At 38.0% G+C, this 24,153-nt stretch overlaps 2 protein-coding genes across 2 annotated transcripts in view; both read right to left on the bottom strand.

The window, feature by feature from the left end:
- The window catches only part of LOC124387232 (butyrophilin subfamily 1 member A1-like), a 54,712-nt gene that overhangs the window by 26,187 nt on the left and 4,372 nt on the right, over positions 1–24,153 (bottom strand). The window lies entirely within an intron of this gene.
- The window catches only part of LOC124387230 (butyrophilin subfamily 1 member A1-like), a 65,966-nt gene continuing 49,297 nt past the window's right edge, over positions 7,485–24,153 (bottom strand). Inside the window, exon 8 of the mRNA XM_046851449.1 lies at positions 7,485–8,069. Within this exon, the coding sequence (XP_046707405.1) occupies positions 7,555–8,069 (515 nt within the window). The 3' untranslated portion in view covers positions 7,485–7,554. The remainder of the gene's footprint in view (positions 8,070–24,153) is intronic.

A 24,153-nucleotide genomic window follows, 5' to 3' on the forward strand; every position in this document is an offset into this window, starting at 1 on the left:
GTACTCTTCCTTCAGAATCACACCTACACCATTTCTTTTCCATCCACACCATGATAAAACAGTTTAAACCCACCTCCAATGTTCCTGGCCTTACTCCCTTTCCACTTGGTCTCCTGAACACACAACATATCTACCCTTCTCCTCTCCATCATAACAGCTACCTCTCTTCCTTTACCCATCTTAGTACCAACATTTAAAGTACCAACCCGAACCTCCACTCTCCTACACTGCTCCTTTCCTGCCGCTCTGTAGACGCCTTCCTCCTCTCCTTCTCCTCCTTCGGCCAACAGTAGCCCAATTTCCACCGGTACCCTGTCGGCTAACGATACCTGTGGCGGTCGTTGTTAACCCGAGCCTTGACCGGAAATTCTCATTTGTGATCCACATATTTGATTTGGCACAGGTTCTAAGCTGGATGCCCTTCCTAACACAACCCTCCCCATTTACCCGGGCTTGGGACCGGCACTAAGAGTGCACTGTTTTGTGCATCCATAATGGCTGGGTTCACTAGATGCTGAATAATGTACAATATTACATAAATCATGAGCATTTCTGTTTTGTGAATATTGTTTACAAGTGTCTTGTTTAATCTGAAACTTAAAACTTATCAAAATTAACCCAGTCTTTGCACGTTATCTGCCTTTTGACATGTTCTGCATATTTAGCCCCTTTCTACCACTGACTGTATAATTTTGAGATTTGTCTTTAAATAATGTGGACATTTCAGAGACTCGGGTAATAGTTGTGTATGAGTCTTATAATTGTCATTAGTGTTAAAAGATGAGGGTCATGGTCAGATATTTGGATGCTGGAAATTCAAAGCATGTTCAGGACCTGGTGGATTTCCTTTAATGTCTCAAATTAAATGAGACTAATGAACAACAAAACAGAATGTTCATCTTTCATGTAACATTAGAGATAATTAGGCGTTTGGGGTATCTAAACCTTTGAACTAGGTCATTTTATTAAATGTAGTTAGTAATTTGTGTTGTAGAATGTGTAGAAATCTATTGTGTAGTTTTTCATGGCAGTACTAAAAAAAACTGCTATGTGTATGATAGTCATATATGTAAATACACAATTACCTTGCTACATGTACATGTCTTCATTGAATTGAAATGTATCCACAGGACGCTCCTGCTATGCTGCTGTTCGATTCATGCTCAGTGTGGACTGCAAGATTGTGAACGATGACATCACTACTTTCATCGCTGCTGTTTGCCTAATTTTCGGCAGTTACTACTGTTTCAACATTCACTACCCTACTGAACTGGCGTCAGTGCTTGAATTCCTGCAAAGGAATGTAAAGTCATCTAGGAGGGGAGGTTCACTTAATGTTTACAGTGTTTCAATGTTTTTTTCTTTCTTTTCAAGGTGTTTGTTGTGTATTGTGTTAACGCTGTTTACTTACTACATTTCCCACAATGCACTTTTTTATACGCGTTTCCGGATGTACGCCCCCGGTGTTATTCTCTACACATGTGAGTAAACAAATAGTCTCGCTAAGTCCGTGTGTGTCATCCTTGACTGAATGCCTTATTATAATCACCCCAAAGACACAATAAAGTGGATCTCGTTATCCCGTGTGTGTTTAAAGAGGCGGAAATGAAGCAGCTTGACGGCGAGTTCGCTGAAAAACGGGAATATTTGTCTGCTGCAAGTTCACGTCTTGGCTGATAAGCGGGGAGGAGACAACGATTCAGAGAAGTGACTGAATTAATTGTTAAACGACAGAGAACGGCTAAAATGGCATCAGTTTTTGGAAATTTGGGTCCTTTTGAGGAAAGCAGTGAGCAGTGGTGTTCTTATACGGAAAGATTTGAGTACTTTGTAGCAGCGAATGCTATTACTGAAGATAAAGTTGTACCCACATTCTTAAGTGTAATGGGTCCAAAGACATATACACTACTGCGTAACCTCATGCAGCCAGAGAAACCTGGAGAGAAAACGTATGCTCAAATAGTGAACACTCTTAAAGCACATTTCTCACCAAAACCCTTAGTAATAGCAGAGCGATTTCGGTTCCACAGACGAAATCAGCTAGAAGGGGAATCTGTGGCAGTGTTTGTGGCAGTGCTAAAAAAATTAGCTGAACACTGTGAATTTGGTGATGTGCTCAACGATACACTGCGGGACAGATTAGTATGCGGACTACGCTGAGGGCATACAGAAAAGACTGTTAACAGAGAGCAACCTGACACTACAAAGAGCAATTGAGTTGAGTGTGTCTATGGAATTGGCTGCAAAGGAAGCCCAACAATTGAGCTCTAACAGTAAAGTGTACAAGATGGAGACAGAAAAACAAACTGAAATTAAAGGCCCATGTTTCCGTTGTGGTAAGACTGGACACTCGCCTGTTTCATGCTGGTTTAAGGATATGGAGTGCCGCAGCTGTAAGAAAAAGGGACACATTGAGCGTGCGTGTAGGAATAAAACAAAAATAGAAAAAATGCATCAGAAACCAGTTTTCAGAAGGAAACAAAAAGCGCATATTTACAGTCGGACAGGAGAATAAAGAGAGTACTGACACATCTGATGAGGAATTTCCTTTGCATGTGCTCACTGTCGCAGGTGGAACCAAAGCTTATAAAGTCACCATGCTGCTGGAAGGACAGCCAGTGAAAATGGAAATCGACACTGGTGCTGCTGTATCGCTGGTGTCGGATGCGGTATACAGGGAAATACTTAGCCACCTGCCACTCAATCCACCTGATGTCGTCCTTAAAACTTATACTGGGGAATCAGTGACAATGAAAGGACTCACCCAAGTAATAGTTGAACTGAATGGACAAACAAAAAAACTGCCATTGTATGTGGTCGTGGGTGATTACCCCTCGTTGATGGGACGTTCCTGGCTGGAGCAACTCAAAGTGGACTGGCCGACCATACACATGATGACACCTAAAACCCTGGACCTTGAAGGTGTTCTTGGAAAAAACAGTGAAGTTTTCAAACAGGAATTAGGCAGCATGGAAGGCATCACAGTAAAATTGACTGTGGAGCAGGGAAGCCAGCCAAAGTTCTTAAAGTCCCGGCCCCTGCCATATGCACTCAAACCTAAAGTAGAGGCGAGCTTGGATGAACTTGTGAAGAATGGTGTGCTGGAACCAGTCAATGTGAGTAAGTGGGCAACACCTATTGTTCCAGTTATAAAGAAGGATGGAGGCATAAGGATCTGTGGGGACTTTAAAGTTACTGTAAATCCAGTGTTGTCAGCAGAACAATACCCCTTGCCTCACATTAACGACCTTTTTGCTGGGTTGACTGGAGGACAAAGATTCAGCAAAATCGACCTCAACCAGGCATACCTACAGATGCATGTTGAGGAACAGTCCAGAGAACTTCTCACCATTAACACACACAAAGGCCTATTTTGGTACAAACGTTTACCGTTTGGAATTACTTCGGCTCCATCCGTTTTCAGCGGCGATGGATCAGATTCTTGCCGGGCTTCCAGGAGTTGTGTGTTATTTAGATGACATTCTGGTGACTGGCACAGATGAACAGTCGCATTTACAACACCTGGATGCTACCCTTGAGAGACTAAAAGAGTATGGATTAAGAGTGCGCAAGGATAAATGTGAATTTTTCCAGTTTGCAGTCGAGTACTTAGGGCACGTCATTGATGCATCTGGACTGCATACGTCCCCATCCAAGGTTAAGGCTATTGTTGATGCTCCAGTACCCAAAATGTCAGCCAGTTGCGGTCTTTCCTCGGCTTACTGAACTATTATGGGCGTTTCATTCCAAACATTGCTACACTGTTGAAACCTCTGCACAAATTGTTATGCCATGAGAATAATTGAAGTGGACCTCTGAATGCCAGGAGTCATTCAGAAAAGCAAAGGAGACACTTCTGGGGTCAAACGCACTCACTCATTTTGACCCTGCTCTTCCTATCCAGCTGGCCTGCGATGCTTCTCCATATGGTGTGGGAGCTGTCTTGTCCCACATCATGCCCAATGGTCAAGAGAGGCCAATTGCGTTTGCTTCCAGGAGTCTGAGCAAAGCAGAATCAAACTATGCTCAGATTGAGCGAGAAGCATTGAGCATTGTGTTTGGAGTGCGTAAGTTTTATCAGTATATTTTTGGAAGGAAGTTCACGCTGCTGACCGATCATCGCCCACTCACTGCAATATTTGGTCCACACCATGGCATTCCCGCTCTTGCTGCCAGTAGGATGCAAAGGTGGGCTTTGTTGCTATCTGCTCACACCTATGACATCAAATACCGAAAGTCAGAATTGCACGGAATGCGGACGGTCTGTCCAGGTTGCCTCTCGCTGACAGGGTAAAGGAAGCAAAGGTGGGTGAAATTTTCTATTTCAGCCAGGTGGAGCGGGCTCCTATAACAGCCGCACAAGTATGCAGGGGCACACGAAATGACCCTGTCCTGTCAAGAGTCGTGGATATTGTCTTGACCGGTAAAGGGGAGAGCGATGGCCTGGAGCTAAAACCTTACATCTCTCGACGTCATGAACTTTCGGTGCAGTCCGGCTGCTTGTTGTGGGGAAGGAGAGTGGTTATTCCCCCGGCTTTACGCAAGCCAATGTTAAAACAGCTGCATGTAGGACACTGTGGAATGGTCCGCATGAAGGAGATTGCCAGGAGCTACTTCTGGTGGCCAGGAGTAGATGGCCAAATTGAGGAAAAAGCTAGGACGTGTACTTCATGCCAGCGCATACGTAACGCACCACAACTTGCACCTCTGCACCCGTGGGAATATCCTGAAAAATCATGGCATCGCATTCATATTGATTTTGCTGGCCCAGTCGAGGACAAAATGCTGTTGGTGGTCATGGATGCACACAGTAAGTGGCCTGAGGTGGCCATTATGAAATCTACTTCAGCTGAAAAGACAATTGAGAAACTGGGAGAAATGTTCAGTAGGTTTGGATCACCAGTGCAACTTGTCTCAGATAATGGCCCCCAATTTACATCCCATGAGATGGCCACATTTCTACAAGCAAATGGTGTGCAACATATAACGTCATCACCTTACCATCCTGCAACTAATGGATTAGCCGAAAGGTTTGTCCAAACCATGAAACATGCTTTGAAAGCTTCCCTCGGGCAAGGCACATTTCATCAACGTCTGCACAGCTTTTTGCTCTTCTATCGTAGTACTCCGCATGCGACCACCAAAGTATCACCAGCGTTTCTGTTGTTCAGCAGAGAGCTCAGGACAAGCTTTGAGCTGATTAAACCAGCTACACTCAAAGAAACTGTCCAACGGCAACAAGACCATCAAGTACAGCGACGGAATCTGCGAGCCAAGGACAGAATCTTTGCAACAGGCTCATCAGTGCTTGCTCGGAACTATGGTAGTGGTCCGAAATGGGTTCCGGCTACTGTGGAGGCCCAAACGGGTCCAGTGTCATATAAGGTCAAGACTGCTGAAAATCTTTCCTGGAGGAGACATACTGATCAGTTGCTTGATGGAGCCAGCACAGTTACAGATCTTCCTGAGGTCACTGATGCCACTGATCAAATATATGACAATTCTCCAACTTCAGTAGTCTCCACAAAGGAGCCTATGATGATCACAAATAGTCCTTTTGCTAACGAACAATCATCTTCACCAGCAGGAAATGGAAACCAAATAGGCCACCGGTATCCAGCAAGGGAGCGGCGTCCTCCTCAGCGTTTACTGGACTACACTTAGTTAGGGGCTTCCCTTATTGCTTTGGGGCAGAATAATCCCCTAAGGGTAAGCTAGGGTTTGAGGTAGTCTACCCTCATTCCCAGTATATAGTTGTGTCACTTTACAACAGGATTCAGCATAAAGACTCAATGTTCATGTTTACAAAAAAAAAAAAAAAAAAAAAGGCTATGTTCATAGATATGTTGATTAAAAGAAACAAAATTTTATAGTTAGGTGGTACAGTTTAAATTGTAATCTTTGTGTTACACCTCAAAGAGTAAGAGGGGAGGAAATGTTGTGTATTGTGTTAACGCTGTTTACTTACTACATTTCCCACAATGCACTTTTTTATACGTGTTTCCGGATGTACGCCCCCGGTGTTATTCTCTACACATGCGAGTAAACAAATAGTCTCGCTAAGTCCGTGTGTGTGTCATCCTTGACTGAATGCCTTATTATAATCACCCCAAAGACACAATAGTGTTTTTTCATCATCAATCCTGAAAAGGGCACAAAAGTTGTGGAAAAGAAGAACAAAAAGCGACTCCAAGTGAACCCAAGAGTCTTTACCCTAATCTCTGACTTTGTAAAGGTGGCCTGCAAATAATTTCCAAGTTTAAACTTTAGAAACATTAAAATGTTAATGACTGAGTTGTAGCCACATGTTTAGTGGTAACAATATACTATATTCTGTAAGCACTTGTGCCTTTTTCTGCTTTAGTAGTTCTTTCACCGTTACCTACTGTATCTTCCCAAGCTCAGTTTAAAGTGGCAGTTAGGTAGCAGAAATGTTTTAAATTCTAAGTCTAAATTTTAAATGAGTAGTCTTCACCGACTGATCTTAATCTGATCTTAAGCCACTGTATACTTCTGTTAAAACACGTGAACAGAAAAATACATTATTGTTTTAAATGCCTGCCAGTCTTTATTAAAAAAATACATGGGACCACACTGATGTCCGTTTTGATGATTTGATTTAGGTTTGTGTTCATCAATCAGAATGAGAGTACTCTTAATAGTTTCTTAAAGGTAAAATCTGAATGTTTAGGAATGTAACTTCTCTAACCCTAGTGTGATTAAATGATGCTTTGAATTCACTGTGGTTGTTTAAAATAAAAAAAAAATAGTTCAACAGCAGTTACATATTTAATGTTTTTTCCTTAATTTAAATAATTTCCTGTTTACTTTGTGAAATAATTATAGGTTTTAACTGTAATTATTACAAAATAAACCTTTAAATTAAACAGTTTTAGCTGTAAAAAAGATGGTTATGAACCGTAATTATTACAATGTAAACCCTGTAATTTGACTGGTATAAACTGCTTTTATAACAAGATAAATATTGATTTAGACAGTTATAAACCGTAAAAGAAAGAATTAAAATCCGTAAAATATACAGTACAATGGGTGCAATCCTGTTCAACCAATAACGTTCCTACCGTATTTTTTACGGTAAAGTTCTGGCAACCACAGCTGCCGTTTTTTTTACCGTAAAATGTAGGGTTTATTTTTTACAGTGTAGTCACGAGGTTAAAATATGAAACCTAAAACACTCCCTCAGTTATTAAAGAGAAAATTCACCCTGAATCATTTACACTTTACTCTTTATAATTATACTGAGTGGTGTGAAAATAAATTATAATAAATATAATCTTTATTGATATTTTATTTGTAATGACAAAATTCCACAATCATAACATGTAAAATAAAAATACAAACTGTAGAATTTAAATAGTTTGTTTATGAAAAAGTATAAAAAAAAAAACAGAAATAAAATTAAAATGAAACTGTACAAAACTTTAATATGGAATATATTTTTATAAAATTTACCAGAAAAAAAAAACATTAATTATTTTTATTTTCAACATTTAATAGAAAATTAAAACTGTGAGGTGAAAAATGTATTTGGTATTAAATACAGATCAGTGGAACTCCATCATTATACCAAGTACAGAAGTATGGAATGAGTTTCTGAGTGAAAGTCTGACCAGTGAAAGAGTAGATATGAGATCTGGAGTTCACATCATAAAAGGAGACCAGACCCTCATCATAATCCACAAACACCCCCAAATTCTCCACCTTCTCTCTCAGTGTGAGGGGGACATCAGGATCATCAAGAGCCAAATACTGATTCCCAAACAGTTCCACAGTCCAGAATCCATACTGAGGTCTCCGTATAATCCACTTCTTTCTGTTAATGTTTTTTCTCATGACTCCTAATATCCATCTAGTTTTCCCTCTGACCTGCACCTCATAATAAAATCTCCCTGAGGAGAAACTCTGATTTCCCACAACAGCACAACTTTCAGTAAATCTCTGTGGAGTATCAGTGAGATTCTGTTCTGTGTCTCCACAACTCACTTGTTTTCCATCAGCAGACAGGATGAGTTCAGGATGTGCAGAATCAGGATCCAGAGTCACATCCACTGAGAGAAACACACAGTGTGTGATGTGAGTTTGCAGGTAAAAAACATTCAATTATCTTCCAGTAGATCAAATTCATTATTATTTATAAAAGGATTTGTAGAAGAATCAATAATTATACATTTATGTTAATAAAAAGATAAAAACGTGTAGAGTTTATAGTGTGTGTATAAATAGCGCTTTGTTTTCACTTCATATGTGTGAAGTATCGCGTCTCTGAAGGAGTTTTACAGGACTGGTTATGGAGCAGATTCATCTTCATGATTTCACCGTTTTGGATCCTGATTTAAGTTTCTGTAAATGCTGCTATTATATTGATTATATTGTTCATATAATTTATTTATATTTTGTAAAATCACTTCTCAGTTATGAAAGTGAATACTGGGCTAAAAGTGTGTTTTGTTCATAAAAATACTTGAAATGTGATAATGAAGATTTAAACACTGTTTCTTTCTCACAGCAGCAGCCAAAGAGGTGTTTAGTTTTGTGTGTGTGTATTTAATGTGAAGGTAAAATCTCATGACTCTGTTGCTCGCGCTTTGACTTTGTGTGAAGTGAATGTGATTGTTGTATTTAGTTGTTAATACTGGGTTTAGTTTTCACGGTGGATTTGAAGAAAAGTCTTGAAATAAACCAGTAGCAGGAGAAGTTTTCTACTATTATTTATAATTTTTAGTGTTTACAGGTGAAGCTGAATGTGATGAAATGATCAAGTTGAAGAGTGAAGGGTAAAAAACTGAGCTTTACTCAGAGTCTTCCAGTCTGATCTGACATCAGATACATCAGTCTGTCTGATCTGTAATGATGTAGAAAGTTCATCTGTGTTTCTCATCTTCCTCTCTTCTATTAATGAAGAAATAAAACTACACACAGCTATAAGGTGCTCTGTTAGAACTCGATGGAGAGGAATTTAATAGCAGGAGATAAAACAGTTCAACTGGATCCAGACTCGATTATCTTTATGTAGCTGTGAGTAACCCGGATCTTAAACTCATCTCATTTCTGTGCTCAATTTTACAACCTCACATTCAATCTGTTTCTATTTGAGAACTGAAAAGATCCTGAATGCAGATTACTGAATATCTGATACCTGAATTATTCAATATTAATTTGTGAAAACTAAACAAATGCTTTAATACATGCACTATATAAAAGATTTTTGAATAATTACACACACACACACACACACTATCTACAGTAGAAACTAAAGTTGTTCTCACCTGCAAACTTCTTCTTCTTTATAAACTCTGTGAAGCAACATTTTATATTAATTTAACAAATACATTTGACAATACATGTGAAAAATATGAAATGTATAACGAATATTTACACCACACACAAGAAATACTAATGAAATAAACCAAAAATAAATTAATGATGCAAAATAATTTAAAGTAAAATGGGGTTAATGTGCACATCTTCAGATTTTATTAACATGTATTTATTCATATTTTAGTCCGTTGTAGACTGTAGAAATTCCAGGTATCATGAGCTGCTTCACAGGTTTTAGTGATTACTCATGTGTGTCATAAATATTTCTGGCATGTTTATTTCAGGCTTAAGGTCATTTTTCTTTTTCTTCTTTCCTTTTTAAACTGTTTTTACAGTTTCACTACAAACCTGCAGAGGTCTGGAGAAGGACTTGTGAACAAATAGACGGGCTAACCGTGTTTTGAGCTGACAGAAACGTAGCTCTGTGTGGTAAGACTCATGTGTGTGTGTTTATGTCAACACGGAATGGTGTAAGAACTCTGTGTTTGTTTCACGCTACTGCTCTTCCCTAGTGGACTTTGTGACTGTTAGATGCAGACCTTTTTATTTACCACGGAATTCACCACTGTTTTTATTTGTAATGACAAAATTCCACAATCATAACATGTAAAATAAAAATACAGACTGTAGAATTAAAATAGTTTGTTTATGAAAAGTATAAAAAAAAAAAACAGGTATTAAAATAAAACTGTACAAAACTTTAACTTTGTGTGAAGTGAATGTGATTGTTGTATTTAGTTGTTAATACTGGGTTTAGTTTTCACGGTGGATTTGAAGAAAAGTCTTGAAATAAACCAGTAGCAGGAGAAGTTTTCTACTATTATTTATAATTTTTAGTGTTTACAGGTGAAGCTGAATGTGATGAAATGATCAAGTTGAAGAGTGAAGGGTAAAAAACTGAGCTTTACTCAGAGTCTTCCAGTCTGATCTGACATCAGATACATCAGTCTGTCTGATCTGTAATGATGTAGAAAGTTCATCTGTGTTTCTCATCTTCCTCTCTTCTATTAATGAAGAAATAAAACTACACACAGCTATAAGGTGCTCTGTTAGAACTCGATGGAGAGGAATTTAATAGCAGGAGATAAAACAGTACAACTGGATCCAGACTCGATTATCTTTATGTAGCTGTGAGTAACCCGGATCTTAAACTCATCTCATTTCTGTGCTCAATTTTACAACCTCACATTCAATCTGTTTCTATTTGAAAACTGAAAAGATCCTGAATGCAGATTACTGAATATCTGATACCTGAATTATTCAATATTAATTTGTGAAAACTAAACAAATGCTTTAATACATGCACTATATAAAAAGATTTTTGAATAATTACACACACACACACACACACACACACACACACACACACACACACACACACACACACACACACACACACACACTATCTACAGTAGAAACTAAAGTTGTTCTCACCTGCAAACTTCTTCTTCTTTATAAACTCTATGAAGCAACATTTTATATTAATTTAACAAATACATTTGACAATACATATAAAAAAATATGAAATTTATAACGAATATTTACACCACACACAAGAAATACTAATGAAATAAACCAAAAATAGATAAATAATGCAAAATAATTTAAAGAAAAATGGGTTTAATGTTCCTAACTAAATCTTCAGATTTTATTAATATCTATTTATTCACATCTATTTTAGTTCCTTGTAGACCATCGAAATTCCAGGTATCATGAGCTGCTTCACAGGTTTTAGTGATTACTCCGGTGTGTCATATAAAATATTTTGGCATGTTTATTCCAGGCTTTAGGCCATTTTTTCTTTTTCTTTTTTCTTTTTACTGTTTTTACAGTTTTTCTACAAACCTGCAGAGGTCTGGAGAAGGACTTGTGAACAAATAGACGGGCTAACCGTGTTTTGAGCTGACAGAAACGTAGCTCTGTGTGGTAAGACTCGCGGTGTGTGTGTTTATGTCAACACGGAATGGTGTAAGAACTCTGTGTTTGTTTCACGCTACTGCTCTTCCCTAGTGGACTTTGTGACTGTTAGATGCAGACCTTTTTATTTACCACGGGAATTCACCACTGTTTTTATTGTCGAAATGTACATTCCTCTCAGTGCTAATGCTAAGTAGGCACTGAGGGAACTCTATGGCGCTATTAGCGACCTGCAGAATGCTCACCCCGACGAATTGTTTATTATCACCGGAGATTTCAACCATGTGAATCTCAGGACTGTGCTTCCTAAACTCCATCAGCATGTGGACTTGTTTACACAAACATCCCCGCCCCATCTCGGATACTCAGACCACTGCTCTGTTATGTTAATTCCAGCATACAGGCCGCTCAACAGACGCTCTAAACCGTTTCCGAAACTGGTGAAAACCTGGCCAGAAGGAGCTACTTCTGCTCTTCAGGACTGTTTTGAGTACACTGACTGGGACGTGTTTAGAGAGGCTGCAACCAACGGTTTGAGGTACAGAACAACATGAAGGCGAGGAAGACCACCCCTCCTCCCACTGACCAGGTGCTCTGTATAACCACAGCTGAAGTGAGGAAACTTTATGCAGAGTTAACCCACGGAAGTCTGCTGGACCTGGCAACATTCCTGGCAGAGTGCTCAGGGAATGTGCAGAACAGCTAGCGGATGTCTTTACTGACATCTTCAACATCTCCCTAAACAGTAACGTTGTTCCCACGTGCTTCAAGACAACGACCATCGTTCCTGTGCCGAAGAAGTCTACCATATCCTGCCTCAATGACTATCGTCCCGTCGCGCTCACTCCCATCGTGATGAAGTGCTTTGAGAGGCTCACCATGAGGCACATTAAAACCCAGCTTCCACCCTACCTGGACCCCATGCAGTTTGCGTAACGTCCAAACCGTTCCACGAACGATGCCATCTCCACGACCCTCCATTAGGCCCTCACCCATCTGGATAACAAGGACTCATATGTACGAATGCTGTTCATTGACTTCAGTTCAGCATTCAACACAATCATTCCTCAGCACCTGATTGAGAAGTTGAGCCTACTGGGCCTGAACACCTCCCTTTGTAACTGGATCCTGGACTTCCTGACTGAGAGACCTCAGTCAGTACGGATCAGGAACAGCAACTTCAGCACCACCACACTGAGCACTGGGGCCCCCCAGGGCTGTGTGCTCAGTTCACTGCTGTTCACTTTGCTGACTCACGACTGTGTAGCAATGCACAGCTCGAACCACATCATCAAATTTGCTGATGACACAACCGTGGTGGGTCTAATCAGCAAGAACGACGAGTCAGCATACAGAGAGAATGTGCAACGGTTAACAAAACGAAAGAGATGGTTGTGGACTTCAGGTGAGCACAGAGCAACCAATCTCCACTGATTATTGATAGATCCTCAGTGGAGATCGTCAAGAGCACCAAATTCCTTGGTGTTCATCTGGCGGATAACCTCACCTGGTCACTCAACACCAGCTTCATCACCAAGAAAGCCCAGCAGCGTCTCTACTTCCTGAGAAGACTGAGGAAAGCCCATCTCCCTCCCCCCATCCTGACCATGTTCTACAGAGGGACCATTGAGAGAATCTTGAGCAGCTGCATTACTGCCTGGTTTGGGAATTGCACCGTCTCGGACCGCAAGACCCTACAGAGGATAGTGAGGACAGCTGAGAAGATCATCAGAGTCTCTCTCCCTGCTATCATGGACATTTACACCACACGCTGCATCCGCAAAGTACACAGCATTGCGGATGACCACACACACCCGTCTCTCACACACACTTTTCACACTCCTGCCATCAGGAAAATGGTTCCGAAGCATTCGGGCCGCCACAACAAGACTATGCAACAGTTTTTTCCCACAAGCCATCAGGCTACTTAATACACAGAACTGAAGGATCTCTCACACACACACACACACACACACACACACACACACACACACACACACACAGTTGTGTGTATCAAACTGTACAACCTGGACTTAACACAACACACACTCATCTCAATCTATTCCACCATAATCTATTTATTATTATTTATATTTGATAACTGATATCTGTTTAACTGCACCTTTCACTGTATTACTGTTTACATGCCGTCTTTTGCACCTGACTAGTATATTGTTTACATTGTTTACATGCTTTTTTTGCACCTTCAACTTATTTTATTATACTACACTGTTTACATGCTGTCTTCTGCACATCTTGACTGCTGCTGTATTTTTGCACTACATTGTGTTCACTGTGTACATATATTCACTCCCGGGTATAGTTTTTACAGTTCACAGTACTGTATAACCAAGTATACAGTAGGTTTACTGGTCGGCGCTATCTTGGTCTTGTGTCTTGTCTTGTGTTGTCTGTCTGTACTGTTTTTTGTCTGCACTGTTTGCACCAGGTTGCACTCGATGCACTTTATGTAGCTTGTGTTGTAGCTTTGTTATTGTTTAGTGTAGCACCAGGGTTCCGGAGGAATGTTGTCTCGTTTTTACTGTGTACCACTGTGTATAGTAGAAATTACAATAAAAGCCTATTGACTTGACTTAACTTGAACTGAACTTGTGTTTAAATGCTTACAAAAGCAGGTGTAGAGACAAAAAGAGACTCAATATCCAAAAGAACACCAGCATCTATAAAACATTGTTCTGTATCACTGCCTCAGGTACTGTTTCACTCTTCACCTACTCTTCACCTACACAATAAATACTGAGTGCTGTGATTTTTACATCTTAAACCTCAAGTGGCTTCTACTGTCATATCAACTGTATGTTTGTGTTACTGCACACAGTGAAATGAAACAATGTTCCTCCTACAGAGACACAGAACTACAAGAGAAATAATAACTAAGACTATAAAGATCCACACAGGGAATCACAGTGCAGCACCGACCAGTACACAGTTCTAGTGTGGAGAAAAGTGCAGATATCATCTTTATCCAGTCTCTGTGTATTGAGGATTCTGACAGTTGGGAAAAATTGATAAGAATATAAATAATCATTATTATAATATGAGGCTGTGCACTGCAACAACATGTAAAGTGTTTTAATGTAAATGCAAAATTGTGAAGTACAGAAAATACATGCTTTCTTTGAAATATTATGTCTATTTTCTCTACACACAAATGAGTAAAAAGTAAAAATTCTGAAGTCAGAAATAATTACCGTCTTCCACTCTCTGTCTCTGAAGCTCTACAATGAGAAAAAAGTTGATATTAGAGATCAGACTACCTGCAGGAAACTGTTTAATACACTTATTATTTTCATTGTGTGAGTAAAACAAATTCACAAAAGTAACTTTATATTTCTACTGTATGAGAAATGTGCAGTTTAACATGAGGATGAGTTCATATATACAATTTTATATACACTATATGGCCAGAAGTATGTGGACACCTGACCATCACCTCTATATGAGTTTGTTAAATATCAATTTCCACATCCTTTAGCATTAATATGGAGTTTGCACTACACATAGTGATTTGGTGCTTGTGTACATTGTGACACTTTCATGTACCTCTGATACACAGTTCTTATGTTGATGTTGTTTCTAGAGCAGTTTGGACCTCTGTAGTGAGTAATATGACAGAGGACAGGTGATTATTATACACTACATTCTTCAGCACTCAGTGGTTCTGCTCTGTAAGTTTTCATGGTCTATCACTTCCTGTCTGAGCTGCTGTTGCTTATAAATGCATTTATTTCACTCTTGTATGTTTTAGTTTGTCTCTTGTGTGGATGAAGTGAATGTTGATGTTGTTGTGTTGGTGTGTGTCATTCATTCAGCTCCAATGAGAAGGAGTCAAGAACAAATGTCGCACAATCTTTTACAAAACATGATTAATTTGTCTTTCATTTAAATTAATTTGTTCATTTAACTAAAGTGTGAAAATCAGTGCTCTTAGCAGCAACATTTAACTGTACTAGTCATATATGACCAGCATTAAGACCAACATTACGAGTTTTAATCACTTTAGTCCTTACTAGTGTTAATGTCTTTTTACAGATCTATCAGTGCAGAAATTTCACAAACTGACATGGGGTAAAGAAAACACATACTTTTGAACATGTAGGGTATATTCATGTCATATGTAAAGATTATTATTAATATCAGTATTTTATGTGTATGTACTGTAAATCTGAATACTGTAACCTAGTAAATAAGAGTAAACAAGTTATCAGTGTTCTTTCAATAATGTTATTATTGTGGGGTTAAAGCTAAAGTGCTACAGGAGTCTGTACAGTCTAACAAACTCACAGTTCTCTTTATTATTTACTTTTTATTACAGTGATACTGTCTGTTAACTTTCCATTTAAATAATTACTATGAATTTAAAGCACAAAAGTTTATTCTCACCTGCGTATTTCTTCTCCTTTTCAAGCTCAGGCTAAAATATAAAATAGTTTTGGTTATGTTGGCTTTATATATAAAAGAATAAATAGATTAAGCAGTGTGATATAATAAAGTAAATCAACAACACAAATCAGATTACAGTTATGAAATATATTTCTCCTCTGATGTAATATATTTGTTAGATGATTAAGCAACATTTCATTCACATTATGACAAATATTTTGTTTATTTTTGAACCGTCAATAGTTTATAAAGATTCCACAGCTTAATATTATTTATTTTTACTCACAGCTGAGTAAAAATAAAGGTTAAAAAAAAAAAAAAATGAATCAAGCACAGTGTGTTAATAGTAATGTACAGAAGTAGTGATAAGTGTATTGATATTATTGTAATTTATGTACTGAACGCAGACAAACAGTGATACAAAGTGCTGTACTACTGAATATCAGCTCTTCTGGAACACTGTTTGTCAAACATTAGTTAACTGGAAGTAACTGTTTTATAACTTATAAATTATTAAAAATTTTTATTTAGCAATTTTTTTATACAAAATTGTGTTATGTTTATATACAAACTTTTAAGTTTTACGTTACGTTTTGCATTTTAAATTACTTAAATCAACAGTATACCAAATGGAACTGTTGCTATGTTTCAACACGAACGGTTTTAATTCAGTCAGTAATCAGTAAAACAAATGTTTAGTGATTAAATTTTTTTTTTTTGATTTTATAAATGTGTTGTGTTGAAGGTTTTAATTTTGCCTCTTTTATATTTATATATCTATAATAAAAACAGTCAAACAGAAATCAGCTGCATTAATTGCGTGTTAATAAAATCAGTGCCTTAAAAAGGAATTTGCGTTAATGTATTATTAATGTGATTTTTAAAAGTCCTAATACATCTATACAGTATATCACAAAAGTGAGTACACCGCTCACATTTCACCATTTCTGAAGGGACAAAGCTGTAGAAATGAAATTTAGATATGTTTTAGAGTATCAATGTGCAGCTTGTATAGCAGTACAGATTTACTGTCCTCTGAAAATAAATCAATATACAGCCATTATTGTCTAAATAACTGGCAACAGTGAGTAAAAAGTGAGTACACCCTGAGTAACAACAGCTGTATGTCACTTAACCATGCAAAGCCACATGTCCTATTCATCATGTTCATTTTTTTGTCTGCGAGACAGGACAATACAAATGTATGTGTCTTGTATTAGAGCAGTTAAAATTTGATGCTTTGAGTACAATTCTCTGATACTGACCAGTGGTTATTCAACATGGCACCTCATGGCAAAGAATCTCATAGGATTTGAAAATTAGAATTGTTGCTCTCCACAAAGATGGTCTAGGATATAAGATGATCGTTAACACCCTGAAACTGAGTTACAGTACAGTAGCCAGGGTCATACAGAGATTTTCCAAGGCGGGTTCCACTCGGAACAGGCCTTGCAAGGTTCAATCAAAGAAGTTGAGTCCTCGTTATGTGCGTCAGCTGCAGAAGCTGTTTCAAAAAACATACATGAGTGCTGCCAGCAATGGTTTAGAGGTTGCAGAAGGTCCACTTTGTTAGTGCTCAGACCATATCCCGCACACGGCAACAAGTCGGTTTTCAAGAAGACTTTTCTGAAGCTGGCTCACAAGAAAGCCCACAAACAGTTTGCTGAAGACAATTTGTCTAAAAGCGAATGTGACCAGTTGAATGTCTTTAAAATAAAGACAAATAGAAATAATGGGTGAATTTTAAATCCGAAGACACACCTGTGCCACGTAATTATTTCGGCGTGTTCGTGGCTTTATAAAAAGCACAGTTAAGTGGGGCACTTTGATTACTTTTCTATCTGTAGGCTGTGTTGCTAGAAAAGGTCTTTTTGCTTATACTTTACTGTTGCTCTTCCCTGGGATGTGCGCATGAACCCAGGTAGCATTTAGTGACAATAGTTTTACCCCGTTTGTGAGGTGCGGCCAAAGAGTGCTAGCTGCTGTTTTGTATATATTTCTACAAACTGTTTTATAAACCCGAATTAGATTCTTGGTTTACAGTTTGGACCAAGCGGACGTCTCGGTTGTAAACTGCTGTGTTACTGAGTGTTTTAAAAGATTATTCTGCGCAACTGTTCTCTGTGCTATGTTTGAGTAAGGACTTGGATATTTATCTCTTGAGCAAGTGTATTAAATTAACAGGATTTGTATTTTTGCTCCGTGAGCCGCTTGGATGCTTATTTTTGGTTTATCAACGCTTTCAAAAATTATGCACTGATTTGCTGTGTGGTTTGTCCCCTCTGTTAAAAAGTGGATTGAATCTAGTTTCTCCAATTGTGGGTAAATAACTGGTAAACTGTAATTTTTTTTTTTTTTAATATATTTTTAAGCATTTTCTGTGAAATAAATTTGTACTATTTTTGGAAAGTCACGTCTCTGTTTTTAATTCCATCCGAACCAGCAGGGTCCTTCATATTTTTACTTCATAATTTACTTTTTTGGTTTAATTTTTCTTTTGGGTTCAATCTACTTTCCTGGGTGAATAAATAACCCAGGTGGCGTAGTTGGTTCCTTTTCATTCCTAATACCTATAACCAAAGGTTACACATGAATTACTAAAACCATGTCCTGTGGTCAGATGAGAATAAGATAAATTTATTTGGCTCAGATGGTTTCCAGCATGTGTGGCAACGGCCTGGTGAGGAGTACCAAGAAAATTGTGTATTGCCTACAGTCAAGCATGGTGGTGGTAGCATCATGGTCTCGTGTTGCATGAGTGCTGCTGGTACTGCGGAGCTGCAGTTAATCGTGGAAAACCCGGATTCCAACATGTATTGTGAAATTCTGAAGCAGAACATAATGCCCTTTATTCAGGAACTGGGCCAAATGGCAGTTTTCCAACATGAAAATGACCCCAAACACACCACCAAGATGACAACTGCCTTGCTGTAGGTGAAAGTAAAAGAGTGGCCAAGTATGTCTCCAGATCTGAACACTGTGCACCTGTGGGGCTTCCTCAAGCAGAACACAAAGAAAGTGCCATGTATCTAACATCCAGCAGCACCATGATGTCATTATGGAGCAGTGGATGAGGATCCCAGCAACAACCTTTGCAGCTCTGGTGAATTCAGCAGTGCTAGATAACAATGGTGCTCATATAAATAAATATATATATATTTGCTTTTTTTGCAAGTTCTCCCACTTAGAAATCACTTAGTTATCTTGGCTGTGTGCTTCTGGTCATTGTCATATTGGAAGACCCAGCCTCGACCTATCTTCAATGCTCTAACTGAGGGAAGGAGGTTGTTAACCAAAATCTCGCAATACATGGCCCCGGTCATCCTCTTCTTAATACAGTGCAGTCACCCTGTCCCATGTGCAGAAAAACACCCCCAAAGCATGATGCTACCACCCCCATGCTTCACAGTAGGGATGGTGTTCTTGGGATGGTACTCATCATTTTTCTTCCTCCAAACACGTTCAGTGGAATTATGACCCAAAAGTTCTATTTTGGTCTCATCTGACCACATGACTTTCTTCCATGACTCCTCTGAATCATCCAAATGGTTATTGGCAAACTTAAGACTTGCCTGGACATGGGGAACCTTCCGTGCCATGCATGATGTGTATATATATATATATATATATATATATATATATATATATATATATATATATATATATACACACAGTGTTGGGCATTAACACGTTACTGTAACAAAATTACTTTTGACAGTAACTAATACTGTAACGCGTTACTTTTCAAAATAAAGTGACTCCATTATTGTATGGTGTGTTACCCATTACTTTTTTAAATGAATACATTTTGCCTGAAGTGTAGACTACAGTCAAACCTGTTTAATATTAGCGACGCATTGTAGAATTGGTGGATAAACCACTGTAAACACGAAGAAGACGCAATGTGGACGTGTCTCCGTTTATTCAGGTCTGTGCGGTAGTAATGGCAAGTCGAGGCGAGAGCAAGAGGAGTTGGAAATATGCTCGTTATTTCACTTTAGTTGAGCATAAAGACCTTTTAATCAAATGTAAGCGGTGTCTTTCTGGTACAAAGCTCGTATCTACTGCTATAGCAGCAACTCCTATCTGTCGAAGCTCCTCCATAAACTCCATTCCTCAATGAAGCTAGAAGCTAGAAGCTAACCCGGTGTTATGTTGTACGTTGTTGATAGTTTTCATACTTAAGCTGTTAAAGGAACATTTTTAAGAGCTCAACACAACAGCTTTTATGATGCAGAAGCCACTTTAGTTTTTGATTGTGAATATATTATTCAGCTTGTTTTGTTACTTATTTCAGAAATCCTTGTGATATATTCAGTTTGTGCTGGGCTGACTTAAATAAAATAGTGTTTAAAAATTACTTTGTGTTTAAGTCAGTTTTGTGTTTGTGTAGACCATAACGCATAAAAGGGCATTAATGGGAACATTAAAGACTTTTTCTTTAAAAAAGTAACTAAAAAAGTTACTTTTAACAGTCACGCATTACTTTTTGGTGTAAGTAATCAAAAAAACTGAGTTACTTTTTGAATGAAGTAATGAGTAATTGTAACTAGTTACTATTTTTTAGTAACTAGCACAACACTGTATACACACAGTGTCCCGACCTTTTTTGGAATCAGGTTTATATATATATATATATTATATATATAAACCTGATTCCAAAAAAGTTGGGACACTGTACAAATTGTGAATAAAAACAGAATGCAATGATGTGGTAACCCTAACCCTAACCATTATTATATTCAGAATACAACATAGATGACATATCAAAAGTTTAAACTGAGAAAATGTATAATTTTAAGGGAAAAATTTGTTGATTTTAAATTTCATGGCATCAACACATCTCAAAAAATTTGGGAGAAGGCCATGTTTACCACTGTGTGGCATCCCCTCTTCTTTTTATAACAGTCGGCAAGCGTCTGTGGACTGAGGAGACAAGTTGCTCAAGTTTAGGAATAGGAATGTTGTTCCATTCTTGTCTAATACAGACTTCTAGTTCTCAACTGCCTTAGGTCTTCTTTGTCGCATCTTCCTCATTATGATGCGCCAAATGTTTTCTATGGGTGAACGATCTGGACTGCAGGCTGGCCATTTCAGTACCCAGATCTTTCTTGTACGCAGCCATGTTGTTGAAATTCCCTGAAAAAGACGACGTCTGGATGGGAGCATATGTTGTTCTAGAACTTGGATATACCTTTCAGCATTGACGGTGCCTTTCCAGATGTGTAAGCTGCCAATACCACACGCACTCATGCAACCCCAAACCATCAGAGATGCAGGCTTCTGAACTGAGCGCTGATAACAACTTGGATTGTCCTTGTCCTCTTCAGTCCGGATGACATAGTGACCCAGTTTTCCAAAAAGAACTTTAAATTTTGATTCATCTGACCACAGAACACTGTGGTCACCACAGTTTTCCACTTTGCCACAGTCTATTTTAAATGAGCCTTGGCCAGAGAAAATGTCTGCGCTTCTGGACCATGTTTAGATATGGCTTCATTTTTGACCTATAGAGTTTTAGCAGCGAATGGCACGGTGGATTGTGTTCACCGACAATGTTTTCTGGAAGTAAAAGTGCAGTTTAAAGGCTCGAAGACCCATTCAGTATTGTTTTCCGGCCTTGACCCTTATGCAGAGAGATTGTTTCAGATTCTCTGAATCTTTGGATATTATGCACTGTAACTGATGATAACTTCAACCTCAATGGAATTTTTTTATGAGAAACTCCTTTCTGATAATGCTCCACTATTTTTCGCCGCAGCATTGGGGGAATTGGTGATCATCTGCCCATCTTGACTTCTGAGAGACACTACCAACTTTTTTTGGAATGTGTAGCTCTCATGAAATCCAAAATGAGCCAATATTTGCCATGACATTTCAAAATGTCCACTTTCAACATTTGATATGTTAATTTTATTCACAATATAATATATATAAGTTTATGAGATTTGTAAATTATTACATTTCTTTTTTATTCACAATTTGTACAGTGTCCCAACTTTTATGGAATCGGGTTTGTAGCTCCATTCATTCACTCCTGCTTAGTTTCTCCTTAGTTAACCATGAAATATGAAACAGTATGACTTGGATTTCAAAGAAATAAAACAGATCATGAAGTTATACAAAATGAATAAACCACGTTAAATGTATTTTTTTTTAATTTGACTATATTATCTTGAGTGTAATATTCTGCTTATACAGTGGTACCTCGACATACGAGTTTAATTTGTTCTGTAACCCTGCTCGTATGTCAAATTGCTCGTATTTCAAAGCAAATTTCCCAATTGAAATTAATTAAAATGCCATTAATGCGTTCCAGCCCCTAAAATGCCACCTCAGTTGTTTTTGTTAAGTGTTTTTGAATAAGAAAAATGTATTTATAAATGACATATTGTATAAAAACATAATGAAAGAGACTGTAAAGATATAATAAGTGTTTTATTCAGTGTATTTTCGTTGGAGATGAGACGACTTGAGCTAACGAAAACGCCATTGGGGTGGGTGTGTGTGTGTGTGTGTGTGTGAGTGTGCGGAGGGGGGGGTGGTAGAGGCGATAAGCAGAGGCGGAGGGAAAACTCGTTTATTTACTTTAACTCCTGCACACTACGTATCCCTAAACTTTAAAATGGTTACTTTTTCTTTTTTGCTTATCCCTAACCCTAACCCTAGATTTTCGTCACAATCTTTGCTTTCTGGCTTTAATTCGGCATCTAGCAGCGGCGTCTCGAGCTCGTATCTCAAGTTTTTGCTTGCGTATCAAAGCAAAAAATCGACCGAGTGACCGCTTGTATCTCAAAAAACTCATATGTTAGGGCACTCGTATGTCGAGGTACCACTGTAATACAGTAGATTTTTTAATGAATATGAGATTTAAATAATTTATTTTTAAAAACACATATCTCTCACTTTCTCTCTTCATTCAGGTGCACACTGTTTTGCTCATGATTTGTATGTCTGAGACAAATGTAGCAAATCCTTGATGATTCCAATAATCATCATTTGATCGCTGGTTTCACCGACAGCTGATTAATGGCTGTTGCGATCATCTATTCCCTCCAAAGAAATTCTGGCAGTGTCAGAAGAATTCAGACTCTTTCCTGCAGTTTGACTTCTTCTACGACAATTGTCAAACCAAGAACCAATAGGAGCACAAAACCTGATGATGCATTTAGCACGACAACTTCAAACCACCTTATGTGTAGCAAGAAAAGGAACGTTTTGAGTTATGGAGGGAAAAGAGGTGTTTCAATGATGTTTTTATAATCAAGGCATGTTATGAACAAAATGCTAGCTACAGTACCATTGATCATGGATCAATCACACACACAGTACTAGTCTGCCAATTTACAAAGAACACAACTCTTTTTGGGTTAAAGTGCGTGTGTGAGAGCATGAAAAACACTGATATATGCAGGACATTAGGATTTCTAAAACCAACATTTGTAAACTCTGTGCTACAGTTATGGTATAAACTGTAATATAATTTAGGCTGGAGATTTTACGCAGAATAATTATTAAAATATTACCTTTCTTGTAACAACAAGTAACTGCAGTTATAATCGATCCAACAGCAATAAGACGTGATAAAACTGAAACGCAGACAATCCACTTCCAAACATCAAAGACTTTATCTAAAATAAAACCAAGTTCAGAATGTTAGATATTTTTAAGAATCTGTCACTTTATAGACACTGTAAAGACACTGTTACTTTATGACCACCAATTGAATAATAAAGATAATGCAATTATGCATTAAATACTGTGTATTCATCATCTTTATTCAAATCAACTGTAATGATTACAGCTGAATGTTCAACTAAATCTTAGTGGTTTTAATAATAGACACTTACTATTAATAATAATTTCTGTCTCCATCATGTGATGTTTTTGTTGAAGTCTGCAGTAAAATCTGTTGGAGTCGCTATAATCAAAACAGTGATGCTGCGTTTCACACTGAAGCCCTCAGTGTCTCTGTGTATCTGTGTGTCTTCAGCAGGCAGAGTGTCTCCTTCTCCGTCCAGCCACAGAATCTCAGGTTCAGGGTTCCAGCCTCTGGACTCACACACTAAATGAAGTGAAATCATTTTAATCATTTAACCGTAACATAATAAAAATAAACCATGTAATATTCCCAATAGAAATGATTATTTCCTGCTCATTTTCAGTTTAATGATGTAGTTTACAATACAATATGTTGTGATGCTAAATATTTATAAAATAAATGATAATAATAATAATTAAAGTTTAAATCTGTATAGTTACATCTTAAACAGTAAAAATCCATGTCCAACACGAGGAAGAGTGAACATCATCTTGGATGGTGCCCCATTTATTTACATTCACCTTTATGACATTTGGCAGACACCCTTATCCAATCAGTAACATTTATCTCATCATATTTTACAACCATTATATTTATGTCAAGGCCTAATTTCAAGTTTCTTTACTGTAGAGTGACAGTGCATAAATACTAAAAATATTTCTTATATATGG

Source organism: Silurus meridionalis, chromosome 6 (assembly GCF_014805685.1).
Source record: "Silurus meridionalis isolate SWU-2019-XX chromosome 6, ASM1480568v1, whole genome shotgun sequence".
Classification (NCBI taxonomy): domain Eukaryota; kingdom Metazoa; phylum Chordata; class Actinopteri; order Siluriformes; family Siluridae; genus Silurus; species Silurus meridionalis.